A 22,661-nucleotide genomic window follows, 5' to 3' on the forward strand; every position below is an offset into this window, starting at 1 on the left:
GACGATACAAGGCCTTCTACGCCCGCACCTCCAGACTCAGGAACAGCTTCATCCCCAGGGCCATAGCTGCCATGAACCGGTCCTGCTGAGCCGGATGGTCACATCGCACAGTGAACCAGCACAGATCTACTTGCACTTTATTCTATTTTAAAACTGTTCCAATTTGTTTCATTGGGTTGTTTAAATTAATACTGACTAGCTAATTAATTTATTGCATCGTATGGGAGGTGCATTCCCAATCTCGTTGTACCCCTGTACAATGACAATAAAGATATATTGTATTGTATTGTATTGCTCCGGTTTCCTCCCACATCCCAGACGTGCAGGTTTGTCAGTTAATTGTCCCTCTGTAAATCGCCCCTGGCATGTTGGATGGGGAAGTAGAACTCGTGTGCGTGAACAGGCGATCGATCGCTGGTCGGCACGGGCTCGGTGGGCCGAATGGCCCGTTTCCGCGTTGTGTGTGTAAACTAGGAGGTGCCGATAGGAGAACCACATGGAATACTTTGGCGGCGCCCTTTACGTGGCCACTCTTTGCATACCCAAGAATCTCACGACAATTTGTCACGTTACAATAAGGTGTCATTAGACAATAGACAACAGGTGCAGGAGGAAGGCCATTCGGCCCTTCGAGCCAGCACCACCATTCAATGTGATCATGGCTGATCATTCTCAAACAGTACCCCGTTCATTCATTCAATCAACCAGGGGCCACACAGTTTAAGAATAAGGGCCAGGCCATTTACAACGGAGATGAGAAAAAACTTTTTCACTCAAAAGAGTTGTGAATCTGTGGAATTTTCTGCCTCAGAAGGCAGTGGAGGCCAATTCTCTGGATGCTTTCAAGAGAGAGTTAGATAGAGCTCTTAATGATAGCGGAGTCAGGGGGTATGGGGAGAAATAGATAATAGGTGCAGGAGGAGGCCATTCGGCCCTTCGAGCCAGCACCGCCATTCACTGTGATCATGGCTGATCATCCACAATCAGTACCCCGTTCCTGCCCTCTCCCCGTACCCCCTGACTCCGCTATCCTTAAGAGCTCTATCCAGCTCTCTCTCTTGAATGCATTCAGAGAATTGGCCTCCACTGCCTTCTGAGGCAGAGAATTCCACAGATTCACAACTCTCTGACTGAAAAAGTTTTTTCTCATCTCCGTTCTAAATGGCCTACCCCTTATTCTTAAACTGTGTGTGGCCCCTGGTTCTGGACTCCCCCAACATCGGGAACATGTTTCCTGCCCCAAGTGTGTCAGGAATGTGATGGATCAACCATGATTGGATGGCGGGGGGGGGGGTAGACTCGATGGGCCGAATGGCCTAATTCTGCCCCTACGAGTTATGAAATTACACAGACACGCAAGGTCAGGCGCAAGGCCCTTTAGGAAAAAAGGAACTTTTATTAAATGTACACAGTAAAGACAGAGGCAAAGAAACTGGGTAATAACACACACACAAACACACACAATCCATCCCCCCTCCACCCCACAGCTCGTTACGCCCTCTCGTCCGCTCCAGCTCATCGTTTGGTCGAGATTCACTTGGTGATCGTGTTTCTGTAAAAGGGAAAAAAATTAAAATAAAACATGGAATAAGATACCCCAAACTCCCCACAGCCCCTGAACAAAGGGCCCAACACACAAACACCGGGCAAGATGGCACCCCCAAACCTGCCTGGAACGAGGTGCCGGACGGAGGACCATAGACAACAGGTGCAGGAGGAGGCCATTCAGCCCTTCGAGCCAGCACCGCCATTCAATGTGATCATGGCTGATCATTCTCAGTCAGTACCCCGTTCCTGCCTTCTCCCCATACCCCCTGACTCCGCTATCCTTAAGAGCTCTATCCAGCTCTCTCTTGAATGCATTCAGAGAATTGGCCTCCACTGCCTTCTGAGGCAGAGAATTCCACAGATTCATAACTCTCTGACTGAAAAAGTTTTTCCTCATCTCAGTTCTAAATGACCGACCCCTTATTCTTAAACTGTGGCCCCTTGTTCTGGACTCCCCCAACATTGGGAACATGTTTAAATCGAAGGTGGTTTAAATCGAAGGTGAACACAAAATACTGGAGTAACGCAGCGGGTCAGGCAGCATCTCGGGAGAGAAGGAATGGGTGACATCTCGGGTTGAGACCCTTCTTCAGACTGATGTCAGGGGAGGGGGCGGGAGTCTTCCCAACCCCTCCTAGTCTCCCAGCCCGTTCTAGTCCTCCCAACCCCCCTCCGGTCCTCCCAGTCCCCCTCCGGTCCTTTCAGCCCCCCTCCGGTCCTCCCAGCCCCCCTCCGGTCCTCCCAGCCCCCCTCCGGTCCTCCCAAACCCCCTCCGGTCCTCCCAGTCCCCCTCCGGTCCTTTCAGCCCCCCTCCGGTCCTCCCAACCCCCCTCCAGTCCTCCCAGCCCCCCTCCGGTCCTCCCAGCCCCCCTCCGGTCCTCCCAGTCCCCCTCCGGTCCTCCCAACCCCCCTCCGGTCCTCCCAGCCCCCCTCCGGTCCTCCCAACCCCCCTCCGGTCCTCCCAGTCCCCCTCCGGTCCTTTCAGCCCCCCTCCGGTCCTCCCAACCCCCCTCCGGTCCTCCCAGCCCCCCTCCGGTCCTCCCAGCCCCCCATCGGTCCTCCCAACCCCCCTCCAGTCCTCCCAACTCCTCCAGTCCTCCCAACCCCCCTCCGGTCCTCCCAACCCCCCTCCAGTCCTCCCAACCCCCCTCCAGTCCTCCCAACTCCTCCAGTCCTCCCAACTCCTCCAGTCCTCCCAACCCCCCTCCGGTCTTCCCAGCCCTCCTCCGGTCCTCCCAGCCCCCCTCCGGTCCTCCCAGCCCCCCTCCGGTCCTCCCAGCCCCCCTCCGGTCCTCCCAACCCCCCTCCAGTCCTCCCAGTCCCCTCTAGTCCTCCCAGCCCCCTGTCTCCGGTCCTCCCAGCCCCCCAGGTCTCACGTACACGTTCATGCTCTTGCCGCTTCCACTCAGCACGATGTACGGCGTTTTCTGGGCCTTCTGCTTCTCCTGCAGGAGCGCCACCGTGCCCAGCGGAGTATCGCTGGAACTCATCTTCCTCAGCAGCTGCACAATGACCGCAGTGGGGGAGAGAGAGAGGGAGAGAGAGAGAGAGAGACAGAGGGAAGGGGGAGAGGGAAGGGAGAGAGGAAAGGGGGAGAGAGAGGGAAGAGGGGGAGAGAGAGGGAAGGGGAGAGAGGGGGGAGAGAGAGGGAAGGAAGGGAGAGGGGGGAGAGAGAGAGGAAGGGAAGAGAGAGGGAAGAGGGGGAGAGAGAGGGAAGAGGGGGAGGGGGAGAGAGAGAGGAGGGGGAGAGAGAGAGGAGGGGGAGAGCAGATTAGTTGTTTAGAGAGGGGGGGGCAGTTCCCTGGAGCTCGATCCAATACCCTCCTCCCTTCCTCTTCCCCCTCCCCCTTTCCATCCCTCACGAAGGGCACCCATCAGTCCTCTCAAGGCTCTGATGAGGGGGAGAGGCAGTGAATCCAAGCTGGAGACACTTGGACTGTGTGACCCCATTGGCAAATAGTTCCTGCTCATCTATCTGTCTGCTTTAAAAATATCCACTGGCTTGGCCTCCACAGCCGTCTGTGGCAACGAATCCCACAGATTCACCCCCCCCCCCCCATCTCCTTCCTAAAGGAACGTCCTTTAATTCTGAGGCTGTGCCCTCTGGTCCTAGACTCTCCCACTTGTGGAAACATCCTCTCCACATCCACTCTATCCAGATGATGTCCCTTTACGTGCTGGAGTTTAGAAGGATGAGGTGGGGACATCATTGAAACTTGCCGACTAGTGAGCGGCCTGGATAGAGTGGATGTGGAGAGGATGTTTCCACTAGTGGGAGAGTCTAGGACCAGAGGGCACAGCTTCAGAATTAAAGGACGTTCCTTTAGGATGGAGATGAGGAGGAATTTCTTTTAGTCAGAGGGCGGTGAATCTGTGGAATTCGTTGACACAGACGGCTGTGGAGGCCACAAGTCAGTGGATATTTTAAAAACAGGGATAGACAGATTGTTGATCAGTGCGGGTGTCAGGGGTTATGGGGAGAAGGCAGGAGAATGGGGTTGGGAGGGAGAGATAGATCGAATGGTGGAGCTCGCACGATGGGCCGAATGGCCTAATTGTGCTTCCATCCTTGCTATTTTTGAGGGAGTGCAGCGTAGGTTCACCAGGTTAATTCCCGGGATGGCAGGACTGACACACGATGCAAGAACGGGTCGACTGGGCTTGTGTTCACTGGAATTTAGAAGGACGAGAGGGGATCTTATCAAATTCTTGAGGGATTGGACAGGAAAAAAGCAGAGCCAGGGGTCACCGTTTAAGAATAAGGAAAAACCTTTTCACCCAGAGAGTTGTGAATCTGTGGAGTTCTCTGCCACAGAAGGCAGCGGAGGCCGATTCACTGGATGTTTCCAAGAGAGGTTTGGATGCGGCTCTTGGGTGGTGACAGAATCAAGGGGTGTGGGGAAGAGGGCAGGAACGGGGCACTGTTTGTGGACGATCAGCCGTGATCATGTTGAATGGCGGCGGTGGCTCGAAGGGCCGAACGGCCTCCTCCTGCACCGATTTTGTACGTTTGGTTTGTGAAGTGGTGAAGTTTGACGGCGGGGGCGGGGGAGGGGGGGTTACCGGGGACAGTTTCCCCGGTAACGGGCCTCCAGGCTCGAAGGGCCGAACGGGCCTGGTTCCCGCACCTGCCCCCCCCCCCCCCCCCCCCGCACGGATAGATACTCACGTGCTCCTCCTCCAGTTTCTTCATCCGCTTCTCCGTCTTCATCTTCCCGGAACCTTTCCCGTGGAATCGGTGGGACAGTTGTCGGAAAGCCTGTGTGACAGAGAGGTGGGTGGGGGGGGGGTTAGTTGAGGCAGGAAAACAAACTGTGCAAGCATTCAGAAGGATGAGAGGAGATCTTATCGAAACGTATAAGATTATTAAGGGGTTGGACACGTTAGAGGCAGGAAATATGTTCCCAATGTTGGGGGAGTCCAGAACCAGGGGCCACACAGTTTAAGAATAAGGGGTCGGCCATTTAGAATGGAGATGAGGAAAAACTTTTTCAGTCAGAGAGTTGTGAATCTGTGGAATTCTCTGCCTCAGAAGGCAGTGGAGGCCAATTCTCTGAATGCATTCAAGAGAGAGCTGGATAGAGCTCTTAAGGATAGTAGAGTCAGGGGGTATGGGGAGAAGGCAGGAACGGGGTACTGATTGAGAATGATCAGCCGTGATCACATTGAATGGCGGTACTGGCTCAAAGGGCCGAATGGCCTCCTCCTGCACCTATTGTCTCTTGTCTATTGTCTAAGTTCCGGCCTGCAGCACCTCGTGTTCCGCTCGGGTCAGCATGGAGGCTCGAAGGTAGGCACAAAATGGCGGAGTAACTCGGGCAGCATCTCGGGAGAGGGGTTACTGGGAGAAGGCGGGAGAATGGGATTTGGGAGGGAGAGATAGATCAGCATGGAGGCTCGAAGGTAGACACAAAATGGCGGAGTAACTCAGTGGGTCTGGCAGCATCTCGGGAGAGGGGTTACTGGGAGAAGGCAGGAGAATGGGATTTGGGAGGGAGAGATAGATCAGCCATGATTCAATGGCGGAGTATAGACTCGATGGGGCCTGGCAACATCCTCGTAAATCTCCTCTGTATCCTTGCGTACGAAGGAACTGCAGCTGCTGGTTGTAACTGAAGATGGACGCAAGAAGCTGGACAGGCAGCAGTCTCAGGAGAAGGAATGGGTGACGTTTCGGGCCGAGACCCTTCTTCGGACTGGGCCAACTGACTCCTCCGGCAGTTCGTTCCATACACCTGATGTGCAAAAAAAAGTCACCCCTCGGCTTCCTCTTAAATCTTTCCCTCCTCACGGCGGCACGGTGGCGCAGCGGTAGAGTTGCCGCCTTACAGCGAATGCAGCGCCAGAAACTCAGGTTCGATCCTGACTACGGGCGCCGTCTGTGCGGAGTTTGTACGTTCTCCCCGTGACCTGCGTGGGTTTTCTCCGAGATATTCGGTTTCCTCCCGCACTCCAAAGACGTGCAGGTTTGTAGGTTAATTGGCTGGGCAAATGTAAAAATTGTCCCTAGTGTGTGTAGGATAGTGTTAATGTGCGGGGATCGCTGGGCGGAGCGGACCCGGTGGGCCTGTTTCTGCGCTGCATCTCTAAATATAAAAATCTCACCCCAAGGATGGGTCCGAAACATCACCGGTTTCTTCTCTCCAGAGATGCTGCCAGTCCCACTGAGTTACTCCAGCATTTTTGGGCCAGAGGAGGTTGTCGAGGGAGGGACTGTAAACGACATTTACGGGACAGGAACGTGGACGGGACGGGTTTGGAGGGATATGGGCCAAACGAAGGCGGGTGGGACCGGTGTGGGCGGGGACAGGTTGGCGTGAAGGGCCTGCATCACTCTCGGTCGGTCCGTGCACAGATTGGCGCCCGGGGTCCTTCTCACCTCCTTGGGCGTCAGCCTCCTGCCCGACTCGTCGACGTAATCGATCTTCACGTCGGGACGATAGCCCTCCTTCTCCTTGAACTCCTGGGTGAAGCCGCGGTACTCCTCCCTCCGGCTGTACTTGTCGTCGATCAGCCTGCAACCGCACAGAGCCCGTTACAGCCCGCCTTAACGCAACTCATCCAGCTTTCCATTCCCCCGCCCTTCACCCCAAAACCAGTCCGCGCCCACCAGCGATCCCCACACATTAACACTATCCCACACACACACACACACGGACAATCTTTTACATTTACCAAGCCAATTAACCTAGAAACCTGCACGTACTAATCAAGAATCTATCTCTGCTTTAAAAATATATTCATTGACAGCATTTATTCACAAAATGCTGGAGTAACTCAGCAGGTCAGGGAACATCGACTTCTCCAACTTTAGATAGTTCCTCTGTCCCTCTCTTCCCCTCCTCTTTCCCAGATCTCCCTCTATCTTCCCGTCTCCACCTATATCCTTCCTTTGTCCCGCCCCCTGACATCAGTCTGAAGAAGGGTCTCGACCCGAAACATCGCCCATTCCTTCTCTCCCGAGATGCTGCCTGACCTGCTGAGTTACTCCAGCATTTTGTGAATAAATACCTTCAATTTGTACCAGCATCTGCAGTTATTTTCTTATATTCATTGACAGCCTTCTGCGGCAAAGAATTCCACAGGTTCACCACCTGCTGGATAAAGAAATTCTTATCTTAACCTTCCCGACTACGGGTGCTGTCTGTACGGAGTTTGTATCTTCCCCCCGCCCCCGCGCATTTTCTCCGAGATCTTCGGGTTTCCTCCCACACTCCACAGACGTGCAGGTTTGTAGGTTAATTGGCTTGGTACTTGTACAAAATTGTCCCTTGCGAGTGGGTGTAGGATGGTGTTAGTGTGCGGGGATCGCTGGTCGGCGCGGACCCGGTGGGCCAAAGGGCCTGTTTCCGCGCTGCATTAGTTTAGTTTAGAGATACAGCGCGCAAACAGGCCCTTCGGTCCACCGGGTCCGCGCCGCCCAGCGATCCCCGCACACTAACGACATCCTACACACACACGAAAACATTTACATTTACCAAGCCAATTAACCTACAAACCTGCACGTCTTTGGAGTGTGGGAGGAAACCGGAGATCTCGGAGAAAACCCACGCAGGTCACGGGGAGAACGGACAAGACTGGAGCGACTAGGCTTGCATACACCAGAATTTAGAAGGATGAGAGGGGATCTTATTGAAACATATAGGATTATTAAGGGATTGGACAAGTTAGAGGCAGGAAACATGTTCCCAATGTTGGGGGAGTCCAGAACCAGGGGCCACACAGTTTAAGAATAAGGGGTCGGCCATTTAGAACGGAGATGAGGAAAATCTTTTTCACCCAGAGAGTTGTGAATCTGTGGAATTCTCTGCCTCAGAAGGCAGTGGAGGCCAATTCTCTGAATGCATTCAAGAGAGAGCTAGATAGAGCTCTTAAGGATAGCGGAGTCAGGGGGTATGGGGAGAGGGCAGGAACGGGGTACTGATTGAGAATGATCAGCCATGATCACATTGAATGGCGGTGCGTACAGGCTCGAAGGGCCGAATGGCCTCCTCCTGTACCTATTGTCTATAACTCCGTAGAGACAGCACCTGCGGTCGGGATGGAACCGGGGTCTCCGGCGCTGCACCCGCTGTAAGGCGGCAACTCCACCGCGACTGCTAATCTCCAAACCAAACCCGGGCACCTACATTTTATCCTCGATGGCGTAGACGGTGGACGGCAGAGTCTTGGCGGATGACCGGATTCGAGCCACTTTCTGCATCGTAGTGTCCAGCAGCCCTGAGGAGGGAAGACATGTTGAGGAGTGATAGGAGCACAATTAGGCCATTCGGCCCATCGAGTCTACTCCGCCGTTCAATCGTGGCTGATCTATCTCTCCCTCTCGACCCCCACCATTCCCCCCACAACCCCCCCCCCCCCCCCGACACCCGCGCTAATCGAAAATCTATCACTCTTTGCCTCAGAAATCTATATACTAAAACTCTCGTTTGTTATCCTGTTTGTGACTGAACTTCAGCCAAAACGGTACACGATAGCGCGACAATTTTAGGCCCGCCTTACTCACCATCGTCACTTTAGTCATAATGCAAGTAGTTTCATTGAAATCGGTGTTACATGTTTAAAGTTATTCACTTTTTAAAGTTTAAAAGGAGGGGAGGGGGAGGGGAGGAGGGAGGGAGGGGTGAAGGGGGAGAAGGGAGGGGGGGGGGGTTGAGGAGAGAGGGGAGGGGGGGGTGGAGGAGAGGATGCTGCACCAATGCAGGAGAGGTTTAGGCCCAACGGGTCCACTTGGTCTAGTACCTTATAATTTACAACATTTCGGACACACTGACACTAATCAAGAACCTCTCAATCCCCAGACTCACCACCCTCTGCCTTAAGAAATTCCTCCTCATCTCCTTTTTAAAGGAACGTCCTTTTACTCTGAGGCTGTGCCCTCTGGTCCTAGACTCTCCCACTAGTGGAAACATCCTCTCCACATCCACTCTATCCAGGCCTTTTCGTTAGAGTCATAGAATAGTGATACAGTGTGGAAGCAGGCCCTTGGGCCCAACTCGCCCACACCAGCTACCCTAGTCCCACCTGCCTGCGCTTGGTCCATATTCCTCCAAACCCGTCCTATCCATGTACCTGTCCAACTGTTTCTTAAACGTTGGGATAGTCCCGGCCTCAGCTACCTCCTCTGGCAGCTCGTTCCACACACCCACCACCCTCTGTGTGGAAAAAGTTACCCCTCGGATTCCTTCCCCTTCACAGGTTCCCCTTCACCTTGAACCTGTGAAGGGGAAGGAATCCGAGGGGTAACTTTTTCCACACAGAGGGTGGCGGGTGTGTGGAACGAGCTGCCAGAGGAGGTAGTTGAGGCTGGGACTATCCTCTGGTCCTCGATTTCCCTACTCTGGGTAAGAGACTCTGTGCGTCTACCCGATCTATTCCTCTCCTGATTTTGTATATATCTATAAGATCTCCCCATATCCTCCTGTGCTCTATGGAATAGAGACCCAGCCCGCTCAACCTCTCCCTGTAGCTCAGTAGCTCACACCCTCTAGTCCTGGCAACATTCTCGTAAATCTTTTCTGAACCCTTTCAAGCTTCCCCCCCCCCACCTCACCCACGTACTCCAGCCCAGCGAGACGGCGAGCTGACCGACCCACCTTTGTTCCTGCACAGATGCAGAGCGGCTGCCAGGCCAGAGTTCACAATGGGCTCTTCGTCCAAGATGGTGGTGGATGTGGCCAGGAACTGCGAGAGAGAGAGATGGGGAGAGAGATAGACGGAGAGGGAGAAGGGGGAGGGGAGAGAGGTGAGAGAAGGGGGGGAGAGGAGAAGGGGGGAGAGGAGAGAGAGAGAGAGAGAGGAGGAGGGAGAGAGAGAGCGGGGAGGGAGAAGGAGCGGGGAGGAGACGGAGGGGGAAGAGAGGGAGACGGTGAGGGGAGAAGGGGGGGAGAGAGATGGTGAGGGGGAAGGGGGAGAGAGAGAGAGAAATGGTAAGGGGGAGAGAGACGGTGAGGGAGAGAGAGAGAGAGAGAGAGACGGGTGGGGGGGAGAGAGAAGGAGAGAGAGACGGTAAGGGGGGGAGAGAGAGAGAGAGAGAAAGGGAGAGAGAGATGGTGAGAGGGAAGGGGGGAGAGAGAGAGAGAGAGACGATGAGGGAGAAGGGGGGAGAGAGATGGTGGGGGGGAGAGAGAGAGAGAGAGAAACGGTGAGGGGGAGAGAGAGGGAGAGACGGTGAGGGAGAAGGGGGAGAGAGAGAGAGACGGTGAGGGAGAAAGGGGGAGAGACAGAGAGGGAGAGAAGGAATATAATTTTTTTTAAATATACAAAAATAAATAATCGTGTAATAAGTGTAACATATAAAATTATGAAAGGACTGGACAAGCTAGATGCAGGAAAAATGTTCCTAATGTTGGGGGAGTCCAGATTTGTTCCAGCATCTGCAGTTATTTTCTTACAAATGTATATATATATATATATATATATATAAACTCATATAAATATAAATCATATAAACATAGCACAAAAAGTAAGGAAATTTGTGTTTGGTAGATTATTTCTTTGTTGTAACAATGCTTCTTGGCAATAAATCTTATATCGTTGGAAAGCCTGTTTATTTCCCTTTTAAATGGTGCCACATTTGTAAGGAACATGCATTTGTGCGATGAGCAGCAGAGCTGAGTATGTGGGTTGCGCCCATGAAAAATCTGCCAAATCTTCTCTGCCAATGCCAAACAGCTTATTCTGCCATTGACTCTTGTTCGGTGTTGTTTGGTGGATTGGATGATTGAAGTCTGAAGAAACAAGACATATTGGCAATTTAACAATTTATTCATTTAATAAACAGGAGCCTCAGTAGCGTGTGGAAGAACCACACACAGCCACAACAGCCTGGCACCTCCTCCTCATGCTGGTCACCAGCCTGGTCACACACTGTTGTGGGATGGCATCCCATTCTTCGACCAGCATTTATCGCAAGTCAGCCAACGTGGTTGTGTTGGTCACTCTGGCACGAACAGCACGCCCAAGCTGATCCCACAAGTGTTCAATGGGGTTGAGGTCAGGACTGCTGGCAGGCCATTCCATCCTCTCCACTCCCAAATTCTGGAGGTAGTCTCTGAGAAACCCTGCTCTGTGGGGGCGAGCATTGTCATCTTGGAGGATAGAGTTCGGTCCCAGACTGTGGAGATATGGGATTGCCACAGGTTGCAGAATCTCATCTCGATATCTCTCTGCATTGAGATTGCCTCCAATGATGACAAGCCTCGTTTTTCCAGTGAGGGAGATGCCGCCCCACACCATCACACTGCCTCCACCAAAAGATGTTACTTTATCGGTGCAGCAATCAGCATAGCGTTCTCCGCGTCTTCTCCACACTTTGACCCTATGATCCAACTGCCGTAGGCAGAATCTGGACTCATCGCTGAACATAACGTTCCTCCACATGTTCAGGTTCCAGTGCACGTGTTGCCGACACCAGCGCAAACGGGCCTGACGGTGAAGGGCAGTCATGGCAGGCCTCCTGGCAGCCCTATGAGACCGGAGATCGGCTGCGTGTAGTCTGTTCCGAATTGTCTGGGCAGAGAGCCGTCGGCCATATCGTCCTGCAAACCTTGACTGCAAATCTGTAGAAGACAGCCTACGGTTCCTAAGTGCTGACAGGGTGAGGAAACGGTCTTCTTCGGATGTCGTCTTCTTGGGACGCCCACGCCTGTCTCTAACATCCCCCGTTATATGGAACTTGGCCTTCGCTTTGGAGATGGTACTAAGGCTCACTCCAAATAATGCCGCGACTTGGTTTTGCGGAACACCAGCTTGAAGTTGCCCTATCGCACGGGCCCTATCCAGATCAATCAAACGTGGCATGCCGATTCTTGGAGCAGACACCTACTGACCACTGTAGCAGGGCCCATGCTCACAGATGCACCTGATTGTCAGCACCTGGGGGTACCAGAAGCTCAAAACAAGAGTCAATAGCAACAACAGAATAAGCTGTTTGGCATTGGCCGAGAAGATTTGGCAAATTTTTCATGGGCGCAACCCACATACTCAGCTCTGCTGCTCATCCCACAAATGCATGTTCCTTACAAATGTGGCACCATTTAAAAGGGAAATAAACAGGCTTTCCAACGGTATAAGATTTATTGCCAAGAAGCATTGTTACAACAAAGAAATAATCTACCAAACACAAATTTCCTTACTTTTTGTGCTATGTTTATCTATAAAAATATAAATCATATATAAACATGTGTAAATATAAATTATACATATATAAATATATATAAAATATATATCTAAATATATTTGTAGTAAATATCTAAATATATTTAGAACATATATGTAAATTAAAAATGTATTTCTATATTAAAAACAAATATATAAATAAATAAGTTGACGTGTGTGTGTGTGTATGCGCACACTGCATTTTTTAAATGCATGATTATGGTTTGAACTATGTTTGCATATTCTGCTGTGCTGCTGCAAGTAAGAATTTCATTGCTGTGTGTTGGGACATACGGCAATAAAACACTTTTGACTCTTGGTGTGTAGGGAGTGGACGTGAAAGTGGGATAACGTAGAACTAGTGTGTGAATGGGTGGTCAGTACGGACTCGGTGGGCCGAAGGGCCTGTTTCCACGTTGTATCTCGAAACCTAATTTTTTTTAATTAATTAAAATTAAGCGCAGAAACAGGCCTTTCGGCCCACCGGGTCCGCGCCGCCCAGCGATCCCCGCACACTAACACTATCCTACACCCACTAGGGACAATTTTTACATTTGCCCAGCCAATTAACCTACATACCTGCACGTCTTTGGAGGGTGGGAGGAAACCGAAGATCTTGGAGAAAACCCACGCAGGTCACGGGGAGATCGTACAAACTCCGTACAGATGGCGCCCGTAGTCGGGATCGAACCCGAGTCTCCGGCGCTGCATTCGCTGTAAGGCGGCAACTCTAACCCCTGCGCCACCGTGCCACCGACCAGCGGTGTGAACGGTGATTGTGTGAACGGGTGATTGCTGGTCGGCACGGACTCGGTGGGCCGGAGGGCCTATTTCCACGCTGTATCTCTAAACATAACCAGTGTGTGAGCTGGTGATCAGTACGGACTCAGTGGGCCAAAGGGCCTCATTTCCACGCTGTGTCTCTAAACTTATCTAGTGCGTGAACGGGCGATCGCTGGTCGGCGTGGACTCGGTGGGTCGAAGGGCCTGTTTTTCCACGCTGTATCTCTGAACCAAACAAACTCTTTACCACGGGGGAGGGGGTGGAAGGTGTGGGTCGGGGGGGGGTGTGGGTCGGGGGGGGGTGGGGAGTGGGGCTGGGTCGTACCTCTGGCTGTTTCTTCTCCTCGTCCAGGTTGACCATGCTCCACCCCACCGTCTCGTCACGGTCCAGCTCCATCTCGCCGTCCGACAATTCCTTGTTCTCAATCTCAAAGTCCTGCCCAGGGTCGACAACAAATACCATCAGCTTGGCAGCAGCAGGGCACAGAACCGCCACACGCTGATGGGAGGAACGGCGCCTTTTACTTTTCTCGGGCAGCTTATTCCCCAGTGGTAGGAACCATTTTTATTTCAAGTAACCCCTGCATTCCCTCCCCCCTTGCCCCTTGCCCCAGTCCACGTCCCTGTATCCCTTCGTGATCGAGTACAGACCGAGCGATCGTTTCGCTGAACACTTAGCTTCAGTCCGCCTTGCCCCACACGCCAATCTCCCGGTTACCAAACGTTTTAATCCCCCTTCCCATTCCCGCACCGACCTTTCTGTATCTGTCTCCTCACGTCTCCCTGCACCGTCAACGGATCGATCGTAATCGCGTGTGTTGTCTTTCCGCTGACTGGTTAGCACGCGGCAAAAGCTTTTCACTGTACCTCGGTACACGTGACGATAAACTACACCGAACTGTCAGGGTGAGGCCCAGCGCAAACTGGAGGAACGGCACCTCATATTTCACTCGGGCAGCTTACACCCCAGCGGTATGAACATTGACTTCTCTCACTTCAAGTAGCCCTTACTTTCCCTCTCTCTCTCTCTCTCCATCCCTCCCCCTTCCCAGTTCTCCCACCAGTCTGACCGTCTCCGACTATACTTTATGTTTGCTTTGTTGCCACCTTCTCCCAACCAACAATGATCCATTCTACTTTTTCCTTGATCTCCATTCCCTTTGCCCTGTTTTTCACACCTTTCACACACACACCTTTCACGCACGCACGCACGCACACACACACACACACACACACACACACACACACACACACACACACACACACAGAAGCTCCCTCCACACCGTCCCGTCACACACACACAGGGTGATGCAGGCAGATGGGGCCCACACTCCCCAGACGGCCCCTGGCCCCTGCCCCCCCACCCCCCGTCTCACCAGCAGCTCCTCCTGCTCCTGCCTGTTGCCGGCCAGCCCGTAGGTGGGGATCTCGCCAAGGGTGCGGCAGAACTCCGACGTGGCGTTGAAGACGATCACGCCCTTCTTCTCCAGGTCGTCCTCGTCCTCGCGGCCGCCGCCCGGCTTCTTCAGGGCGTCCGTCGCCTGTGGGGGGGGGGGGGGGGGGCAGGGTCTAGTCCACGCCTCCCTCACCCTGTCGGCAGCCCGCCGACCCAACCGCCTCAGCTGGAGCCCCCATCCCTCCCTACTCACAACCCCCCCCCCCTCGGTATGTCGTCCGCCCTCTCTCCCCTCATCCCCCTTACCCTGCACCCCATCACCCCCCCTCCATCACTGACCCTGTCGGCCTCCCTCCCCCCCACTCCCCCCATCGCCCCTCCCCCCCATACCCTACCCCCCCTCCCTCACTCCCCGCAGCCCCCATCGCCCTGCCCCCCACCCTGCTCCCGCTCCCACTCCCTCCGTCACCCCCCCTACCCTCCCCACCCTGTCCCCTTCCCTCCCACCCCTCTCCCTGCCTCCCTCCCGCACCCTGCCCCCTCCCTCTTCCCCCCTCCATTACCCCTCCCCCTCTTTCCCCGTCACACCCTCCCCTCCCCGACCCCTCTCACCCTGCCCCCCCTCCCTCTCCCCCCCTCCCCTGCCTCCATCACCCCTCCCCCTTCTTCCCTGTCACCCCCTCCCTCACCCTGTCCCCTCTCCCACTACCCTAACCATGCCCCCCATCCTCACCCCATTACCCCTGCCCCCCCACACTCAGCCCCCATCCTCACCCTATTGACCCTCGCTCCCCCCCCCCACCCCTGCCACCCCTCACTCTGCCCCCCATCCTCACCCCGTTACCCCCCCCCCTCACCCGGATCGGCCTGCCTGCCGGTGCAGCTGTCTGAACCGGAATCGCCGCTGCTATTCTCCAGCTGTTTCTGCAGCGCTCCAGCTCCGCCTCGTCTTCCTCCAGCGCCACTGGCGAGTCCGCCCGCGCCTCGTCTGGGGGAGACACAAGGGGGGGGGGGGACAGTCAGACCCCAAGACCTGGGCCGCGGGGGGTACCCGCCTCGTCTGGCGTGAGGAGTGAGGGGAGGCCATCTTGCTCCTCTAGTATCTTTGTATAGGCTAGCTCAACGGAGTGGTCCATCTTGCTCCTCTAGTATCTATGGTATAGGCTATCTCAACGGAGTGGTCCATCTTGCTCCTCTAGTATCTTTGTATAGGCTATCTCAACGGAGTGGTTCATCTTGCTCCTCTAGTATCTATGGTATAGGCTATCTCAACGGAGTGGTTCATCTTGCTCCTCTAGTATCTATGGTATAGGCTATATCAACAGAGTGGTCCATCTTGCTCCTCTAGTGTCTTTGGTCGTGGTCCCTCAGCGCGGATTCACCGGCAAAGATACTAGAGGAGCAAGATAGACCACTCGCCCCTAAAAAACGTAGTACGTCACGGCAGCCATTTTAGCAGGCAGAAACTTGCAGAAACATCTATATACTAAAACTCTAGTTTGTTTGTTTGTTCCTGAACTACAGCCAAAACGGTACACGATAGCGCGGCAATTTTAGGCCCACCTTACTCACCGTCGTCCCTTTGGTGCTAGTGGAAGTTTCATTGAAATCGGTGTTATATTTTTTTAAGTTATTCACATTTTAAATTTAAAGTTTAAAAGTTTTATCTCCTAGGGAGGGAGGGAGAGAGGGAGTGAATAAGGGGGATGGAGTGGGGGGGGGGGAAAGGGCAGGAGGGAGGGAGGGGGAGGGGGGAGAGAGAGGGTGGGGGGGGTGGAGGGGATGAGAGAGGGAGGGGGGAGGAGAGGCTGCATCAATGCCTCAGAAGGCAGTGGAGGCCAATTCTCTGAATGCATTCGAGAGAGAGCTAGATAGAGCTCTTGAGGATAGCGGAGTCAGGGGGTATGGGGAGAAGGCAGGAACGGGGTACTGATTGAGAATGATTAGCCATGATCACATTGAATGGCGGTGCTTGGCTCGAAGGGCTGAATGGCCTCCTCCTGCCCCTATTGTCTATTGTCTAATGCAGGAGAGGTTTGGGCCCAACGGGTCCACCATCTGTGTTGATAGATGAGATATATTCTGCATTTTAATGGTATCATCACACACTGTTCCCCCAAAACACTGATCACACTGCGAGAGGCAGAGCGAACGGCGGGGTTTGCTTACTAAAATGGCTGCTTTGCGTACTACACTTCAGTGTGGGCGATTTCAACGGTGTGGTCCATCTTGCTCCTCTAGTATCTTTGGTCTTGGCCCTTGAGGCGGGGAGTGTAAGGGGATGGGGGGGGGGGAGACAGTCAGACCCCTACACCTGGGTTGCAGGAGGGGGAAAGGGGAGCACCCACCTTATCTGGGGGAGACAGGAGGAGGGGGGGGGGTGGGAGGGGAGTACCCGCCTCATCTGGGAGAGACAGGAGGGGGGGTGGGGGGGGGGGGTGGAGTCAGACACGGGGCGCAGGAGGGGGGGGGTTGAGGGGAGTACCTCTTCAGTGCATTTCCTACACAGACTGCGCCCCGATTGTGCGACACATGGACAAACCTCCCAACCAGAGAAAGTATCCTCAGCCAGGCAGGGAATAGTTTCGGGGGCGCGGGATGAAACCGGAGCAGCCGGAGGAAAGCCCACGCAGGTCACGGGGAGAACGTGCAAACTCCGCGCAGACAGGAGGCAGAGATCAGCCATGATTGAAAGGCGGAGCGGAGTGTACTCGATGGGCCGAACGGCCTGATTCTACTCCTATAGCCTGTGAGCTTGTGGGTCAGGAGCAGGGACGGGAAGGCCCACGGTGACCCCTGACCCTCCCCCGCTGCCCACGGTACACGCACCATCGCTGATGTCCATGCTCTCCACGCGTACGTCGTCCGAGGCTGGCGGTGCTTCGGCAGGTGAGGCCTTGGCCTCCTCCAGCGAGCCTCCCTCCACCTCCCCTTCCTCCTCCTCCTTGCGCTTGCCCTCGACCTTCCGGCCTCTGCCTCGGGCCCTGCGGGAGAGACCACACCAACCGGGGGTGAAACACCGAGGCACCGCTGGGATTTCGGCCAGATTGAGGGGGGGGGGATTGCCGCGACTGAAGGGAACGGCCAAGGAGGTCGGCGGTCAGGAATGAGAGCGGGACGGGGTTTGGGGGGAGGGAGTGGAACGGACACAGTCACAAACCCACACTGGTAGACACACAGTCAGGCAGTTGCACACACAGTCACACTCACACCCTGGCAGTCTCACACACACACACAAAAACACAGATGGACACACTACACACACACACACACAGACAGTCACAAACATAGTCAGTCACACGCAGTGACGCACACGGTCACACATACACACTGACACACACATACACACACACAGACAGTCACACACACACTGAGTCACACGCACACACTGACAGTCACACGCACACTGACAGTCACACACACTGAGTCACACACACACACAGTCACACACACACTGAGTCACACACACTGAGTCACACACACACACTGACAGTCACACACACACTGACAGTCACACACACTGACAGTCACACACACATGCGCACACTGAAAGTCACACACTGACAGAACACACACTCTAACATTCACACACACACTGAGTCACACACACACACAATCTGATAGTCACCTACACACACTGAGTCACACACACACACACAATCTGAGTCACAGACAGTCGCGCGCACACACACACACACACAGTCGCGCACACACACCCTGACAGAACACACACACACACAGTCCGCGCACACACTGACAGAATACACACACACACACTGACAGAACACACACGCACGCACACACACAGATCGTCGCGCACACATACACACACAGTGCCGGTATTTGGGGATGGGACTCCAAGCCCCCATGAGGCAGCAGCACTGCCCGCTGCGTTGCCGGGGCGGGCGATGGCGACGGTCACCTTGAGCCGTAGTCAGTGACGGTGCTTTTGTGCCCCTGTGCCAGCAGCTCGTCCACTCTCACGCCCGGTTTCTTCTTGCGAATCTTCTTCACTCTCTCCGCTTCGTCTTCTTGAACGTCACCTTTTCGTTTGGGGAGAAGGTGGGGGGGGGGAGGAGGGGGGGGGGGTGAGAGAAGAGAAGAGAGCGGTCTCAGTACCCCGCTGGGTGGTCACAGCTTACAGTTTAGGTTGTTGTCACAATCTTAGTGCAAGGCAAAGCCAGCAAAGTCCGATCAGGGATAGTCCAAGCGTCGCTGATGAGGTAGGTGGCAGTTCAGCACTGCTCTCTGGTTGTGGTAGTGGATCAGTTGCCTGGGAAGAAACTGATTACACACAACGCTGGAGTAAACTCAGCGGGTCAGGCAGCGTCTCGGGAGAGAAGGAATGGCCGACGTTGCGGGTCGAGACCCTTCTTCAGACTGATGTCGGGGCAGGGGGCGGGACAAATTAGGATGTAGTCGGAGACAGGAAGACTAGTGGGAGAACTGGGAAGAGGGGGAGGGGAGAGAGAGATAGGGAGAGAGGGAGGGAAAGCAGGGCCTATCTGAAGTTAGAGAAGCCAACGTTCATACCGCTGGGGTGTATAAACTACCCAAGCGAAATATGAGGTGCTGTTCCTCCAAATTGCGCTGGGCCTCACTCTGACAATGGAGGAGGCCCAGGACAGAAAGGTCAGTGTGAGAGTGAGAGTGGGAGTTGAAGTGCTGAGCCACAGGGAGCCATTTGGCCCTTCGAGCCAGCACCCGCCATTCATTGTGATCATGGCTGATCATCCACAATCAGCAACCCGTGCCTGCCTTCGCCCCATATCCCTTGATTCCGCTAGCCCCTAGAGCTCTGTCTAATTCTCTTTTAAATTCATCCAGTGAATCGCCTCCACTGCCCTCTGTGGCAGAGAATCCCACAAATTCACAACTCTCTGGGTGAAAAAGTTCCTTCTCGCCTCAATTTTAAACGGCCTCCCCTTTATTCTAAGACTGTGTGTGGCCCCCTGGTTGTGGACTCCCCCGACATGGGGAACATTTTTCCTGCATCCAGCCTGTCCAGTCCTTTTCTAATTTTACACGTCTCTGTAAGATCCCCCTCTCGTCCTTCTAAACACCAGTGAATACAAGCCCCAGTCTTTCACAGGTTAAGGTGGCGCGACGGTAGAGTTGCTGCCTTACAGCGAATGCAGCGCCGGAGACTCAGGTTCCAACCCGACTACGGGTGCTGTACTGTACGGAGTTTGTACGTTCTCCCCGTGACCTGCGTGGGTTTTCTCCGAGATCTTCCGTTTCCTCCCACACTCCAAAGACGCGCAGGCTTGTAGGTTAATTGGCTTGGGCAAATGTAAAAATTGTCCCTAGTGGGTGTAGGATGGTGTTAAGTGTGTGCGGGGATCGCTGGGCGGCGCGGACCCGGTGGGCCGAAGGGCCTGTTTCCGAGCTGCTTTCTCTAAACTAAACTAAAGAGGTGAGATTTAGAGATTTAGTTGAGAGGAGAGTCGAGGCAGATATGGAAATCTTTCCATGGTAAACCGGAACATGAAACGATCTTGTAGTTCGCAGGTTCCATGCGGGTGAAGTTGTAGGTTGACCTGTGATGAGCGTTTGTCTCCTGCACACGCTAGAGTTTGGAGTCTCTAAATCTAAAGGCGGGGAAGAAACGGACCTGGAGTCTGGAGCGAGACGGGAATACCCTGCTGTGCTCCCTCCCTCCAGCTCCTTCCCTCCCTCCGCGCCAGCCTTACCATCTCCTCCTCGGTGTAGAACTCTGAGGCCACCCTCATCTGTGGCAGCTCCAGGGTCTGGGCCTGGTCCCTCAGCGACTGGCGCACCCGCTGCAGCTCCTGCTCCCACGAGCCGTCCGCCGATCCCCCCGACTGCAGGCAGAAGGACTTCTTCTTCTCCCCCTCGATCTCCTCGTCGTACTGAGAAAGGATCGACTTCTTCTTCAACTGCGACAGTGGGGGGGGGGGGAGAACGGCAATTAGTTTTTAAGCTTGGGCAACGTCCCCATTGGAGACGTGGACGCAAAAAACTCCCCCCAAAAACCGGAGTAACTCAGTGGGACGGGACGGGACGGGCGGCGTCTCCGGAGAGAAGGGACGAACGGGTGACGTTTCAGGTCGAGACCTTTCTTCAGACAAGATCGAAATTGGAGACTTGCAGAAGTGTACAGAAATCAAAGATAAGACACAAAATGCCAGAGTAACTCAGCAGGACAGACGGGCGGCGTCTCTGGAGAGAAGGACCGAACGGGTGACGTTTCAGGTCGAGACCCTTCTTCAGACTTGACTCGAAACGTCACCCATTCCTTCTCTCCGGAGATGCTGCCCGACCCGCTGAGTTACCCCAGCATTTTGCGTCAATCTTCGGTGTAAACCAGCATCTGCAGCTCCTTCCGACACTGAGATAGTTAGACAATAGGTGCAGGAGGAGGCCATTCGGCCCTTCGAGCCTGTACGGACCGCCATTCATCGTGATCATGGCTGATCATTCTCAATCAGTAACCCGTTCCTGCCTTCTCCCCATATCCCATGATTCCGCTAGCCCCTAGAGCTCTATCTAACTCCCTTTGAAATTCATCTAGTGAATTGGCCTCCACTGCCCTCTGCGGCAGAGAATTCCACAGATTCACAACACTCTGCGCGAAAAAGTTTCTTCTCACCTCAGTTTTAAATGGCCTCCCCTTTATTCGTAGGCTGTGTGTCCCCTGATTCTGGACTTCCCCCAACATTGAGAACATTTTTCCTGCATCTAGCTTGTCTCGTCCTTTTATAATTTTATACATCTCTATGAGACCCCCTCTCATCCTTCTAAATTCCAGCGATTGTAAGCCCAGTCGATCCATTCTTTCTTCCTATGTCAGTCCTGCCATCCCGGGGCATTAACCTGGTGAAACTACGCTGCACGCCCTCAATAGCAAGAATATCCTTCCTCAGATTAGGAGACCAAAACTGCACACAGTACTCCAGGTGCGGTCTCACTAGGGCCCTGTACAACTGCAGAAGGACCTCTTTGCTCCTTTGGTTCTTCAGACCGGAGACAAGATCAGACAAGATCGAAATTGGAGAACGCACAAAATAGTGGAGCAACTTGCAGAAGTGTACAGAAATAAAAGATAACGACACAAAATGCCAGAGTAACTCTGCGGGACAGACGGGCGGCGTCTCCGGAGAGAAGGACCGAACGGGTGACGTTTCGGGTCGAGACCCTTCTTCAGACTTGACTCGAAACATCCTGAGTTACTCCAGCATTTTGTGTCTATCTTCAGTGTAAACCAGCATCTGCAGTTCCTTCCGACATTGAGATAGTTAGGCAATAGGTACAGGAGGAGGCCATTTGGCCCTTCGAGCCTGTACGCACCGCCATTCACCGCGATCATCCACAATCAGTAACCCCGTGCCTGCCTTCGCCCCATATCCCTTGACTCCGCTATCATTAAGAGCTCTATCTAGCTCTCTCTTGAAAGCATCTAGAGAATTGGCCCCCACTGCCTTCTGAAGGCAGTGGAGGCCGATTCTCTGGATGCTTTCACGAGAGAGTTAGATAGAGCTCTTAAAGATAGTGGGTATGGGGAGAGGGCAGGAACGGGGTACTGATTGTGAATGATCAGCCATGATCGCGATGAATGGCGGTGCGTACAGGCTCGAAGGGCTGAATGGTCTCCTCCTGCACCCATTGTCTATTGTCTGACACTGCCTTCCCTTACCACCACCATGTCGTCCACACTCTCGTCCTCGTACGGCTTGTAGCTGGGCTTCTTCTTCATCTCCGCGTTCTTCTCGGCCCGCTCCTTGTCCACCATGTTGACGTTGACCAAGATATCGCCCTCCTCCTCCAGAACCCCTGGCGGGCGAGGGAGAGAGAGAGAGAGGCAAGAGTCAAGAGTGTTTTACTGTCGTGTGTCCCAGATAAAACAATGAAATTCTTACTTGCTGCAGCACAACAGAATATGTAAACATCGTACACTGGAAATATTAATAATAACTGGACCAAGTGGACCTGTTGGGTCCAAACCTCTCCTGCATTGGTGCAGCACCCTCTCCCCCCTCCCTCCCCTACATCCCCCCCCCCACTCCATCCCCCTCAACCCCCCCCTTATCCTCCCTCCTTCTCCCCTTCCCGACCCCCCCACTCCAGCCCCCCCCTCCTCCCTCCCCCCCACACCCCCCTCCCTAGGAGATAGATTTAAACTGCATTCAGAGAATAAATGCATTCAGAGAATTGGCCTCCACTGCCTTCTGAGGCATTGATGCAGCCTCCCATCCCTCCTCCCCCCCCTCCCTCCCTCCTCCCCTCCTCCCCCCCACCCTCTCTCCCCCTTCCC

The 22,661-nt window shown here is 54.1% G+C and overlaps 1 protein-coding gene across 1 annotated transcript in view; it reads right to left on the reverse strand.

Moving 5' to 3' along the window:
- Positions 1 to 1,361: 1,361 nt before the first annotated feature.
- The window catches only part of LOC144609633 (U4/U6.U5 tri-snRNP-associated protein 1-like), a 36,261-nt gene continuing 14,961 nt past the window's right edge, over positions 1,362 to 22,661 (reverse strand). The window contains 14 exon segments of the mRNA XM_078428132.1: positions 1,362 to 1,552; positions 2,929 to 3,050; positions 4,718 to 4,807; positions 6,428 to 6,563; positions 8,178 to 8,268; positions 9,645 to 9,732; positions 13,316 to 13,426; positions 14,367 to 14,531; positions 15,244 to 15,374; positions 17,216 to 17,370; positions 18,309 to 18,403; positions 18,406 to 18,429; positions 20,080 to 20,286; positions 22,044 to 22,180. Of these exon segments, the coding sequence (XP_078284258.1) occupies positions 1,534 to 1,552; positions 2,929 to 3,050; positions 4,718 to 4,807; positions 6,428 to 6,563; positions 8,178 to 8,268; positions 9,645 to 9,732; positions 13,316 to 13,426; positions 14,367 to 14,531; positions 15,244 to 15,374; positions 17,216 to 17,370; positions 18,309 to 18,403; positions 18,406 to 18,429; positions 20,080 to 20,286; positions 22,044 to 22,180 (1,571 nt within the window). The 3' untranslated portion in view covers positions 1,362 to 1,533.

This window comes from Rhinoraja longicauda, chromosome 34 (genome assembly GCF_053455715.1).
Source record: "Rhinoraja longicauda isolate Sanriku21f chromosome 34, sRhiLon1.1, whole genome shotgun sequence".
In the NCBI taxonomy this organism is placed as follows: Eukaryota; Metazoa; Chordata; class Chondrichthyes; order Rajiformes; family Arhynchobatidae; genus Rhinoraja; species Rhinoraja longicauda.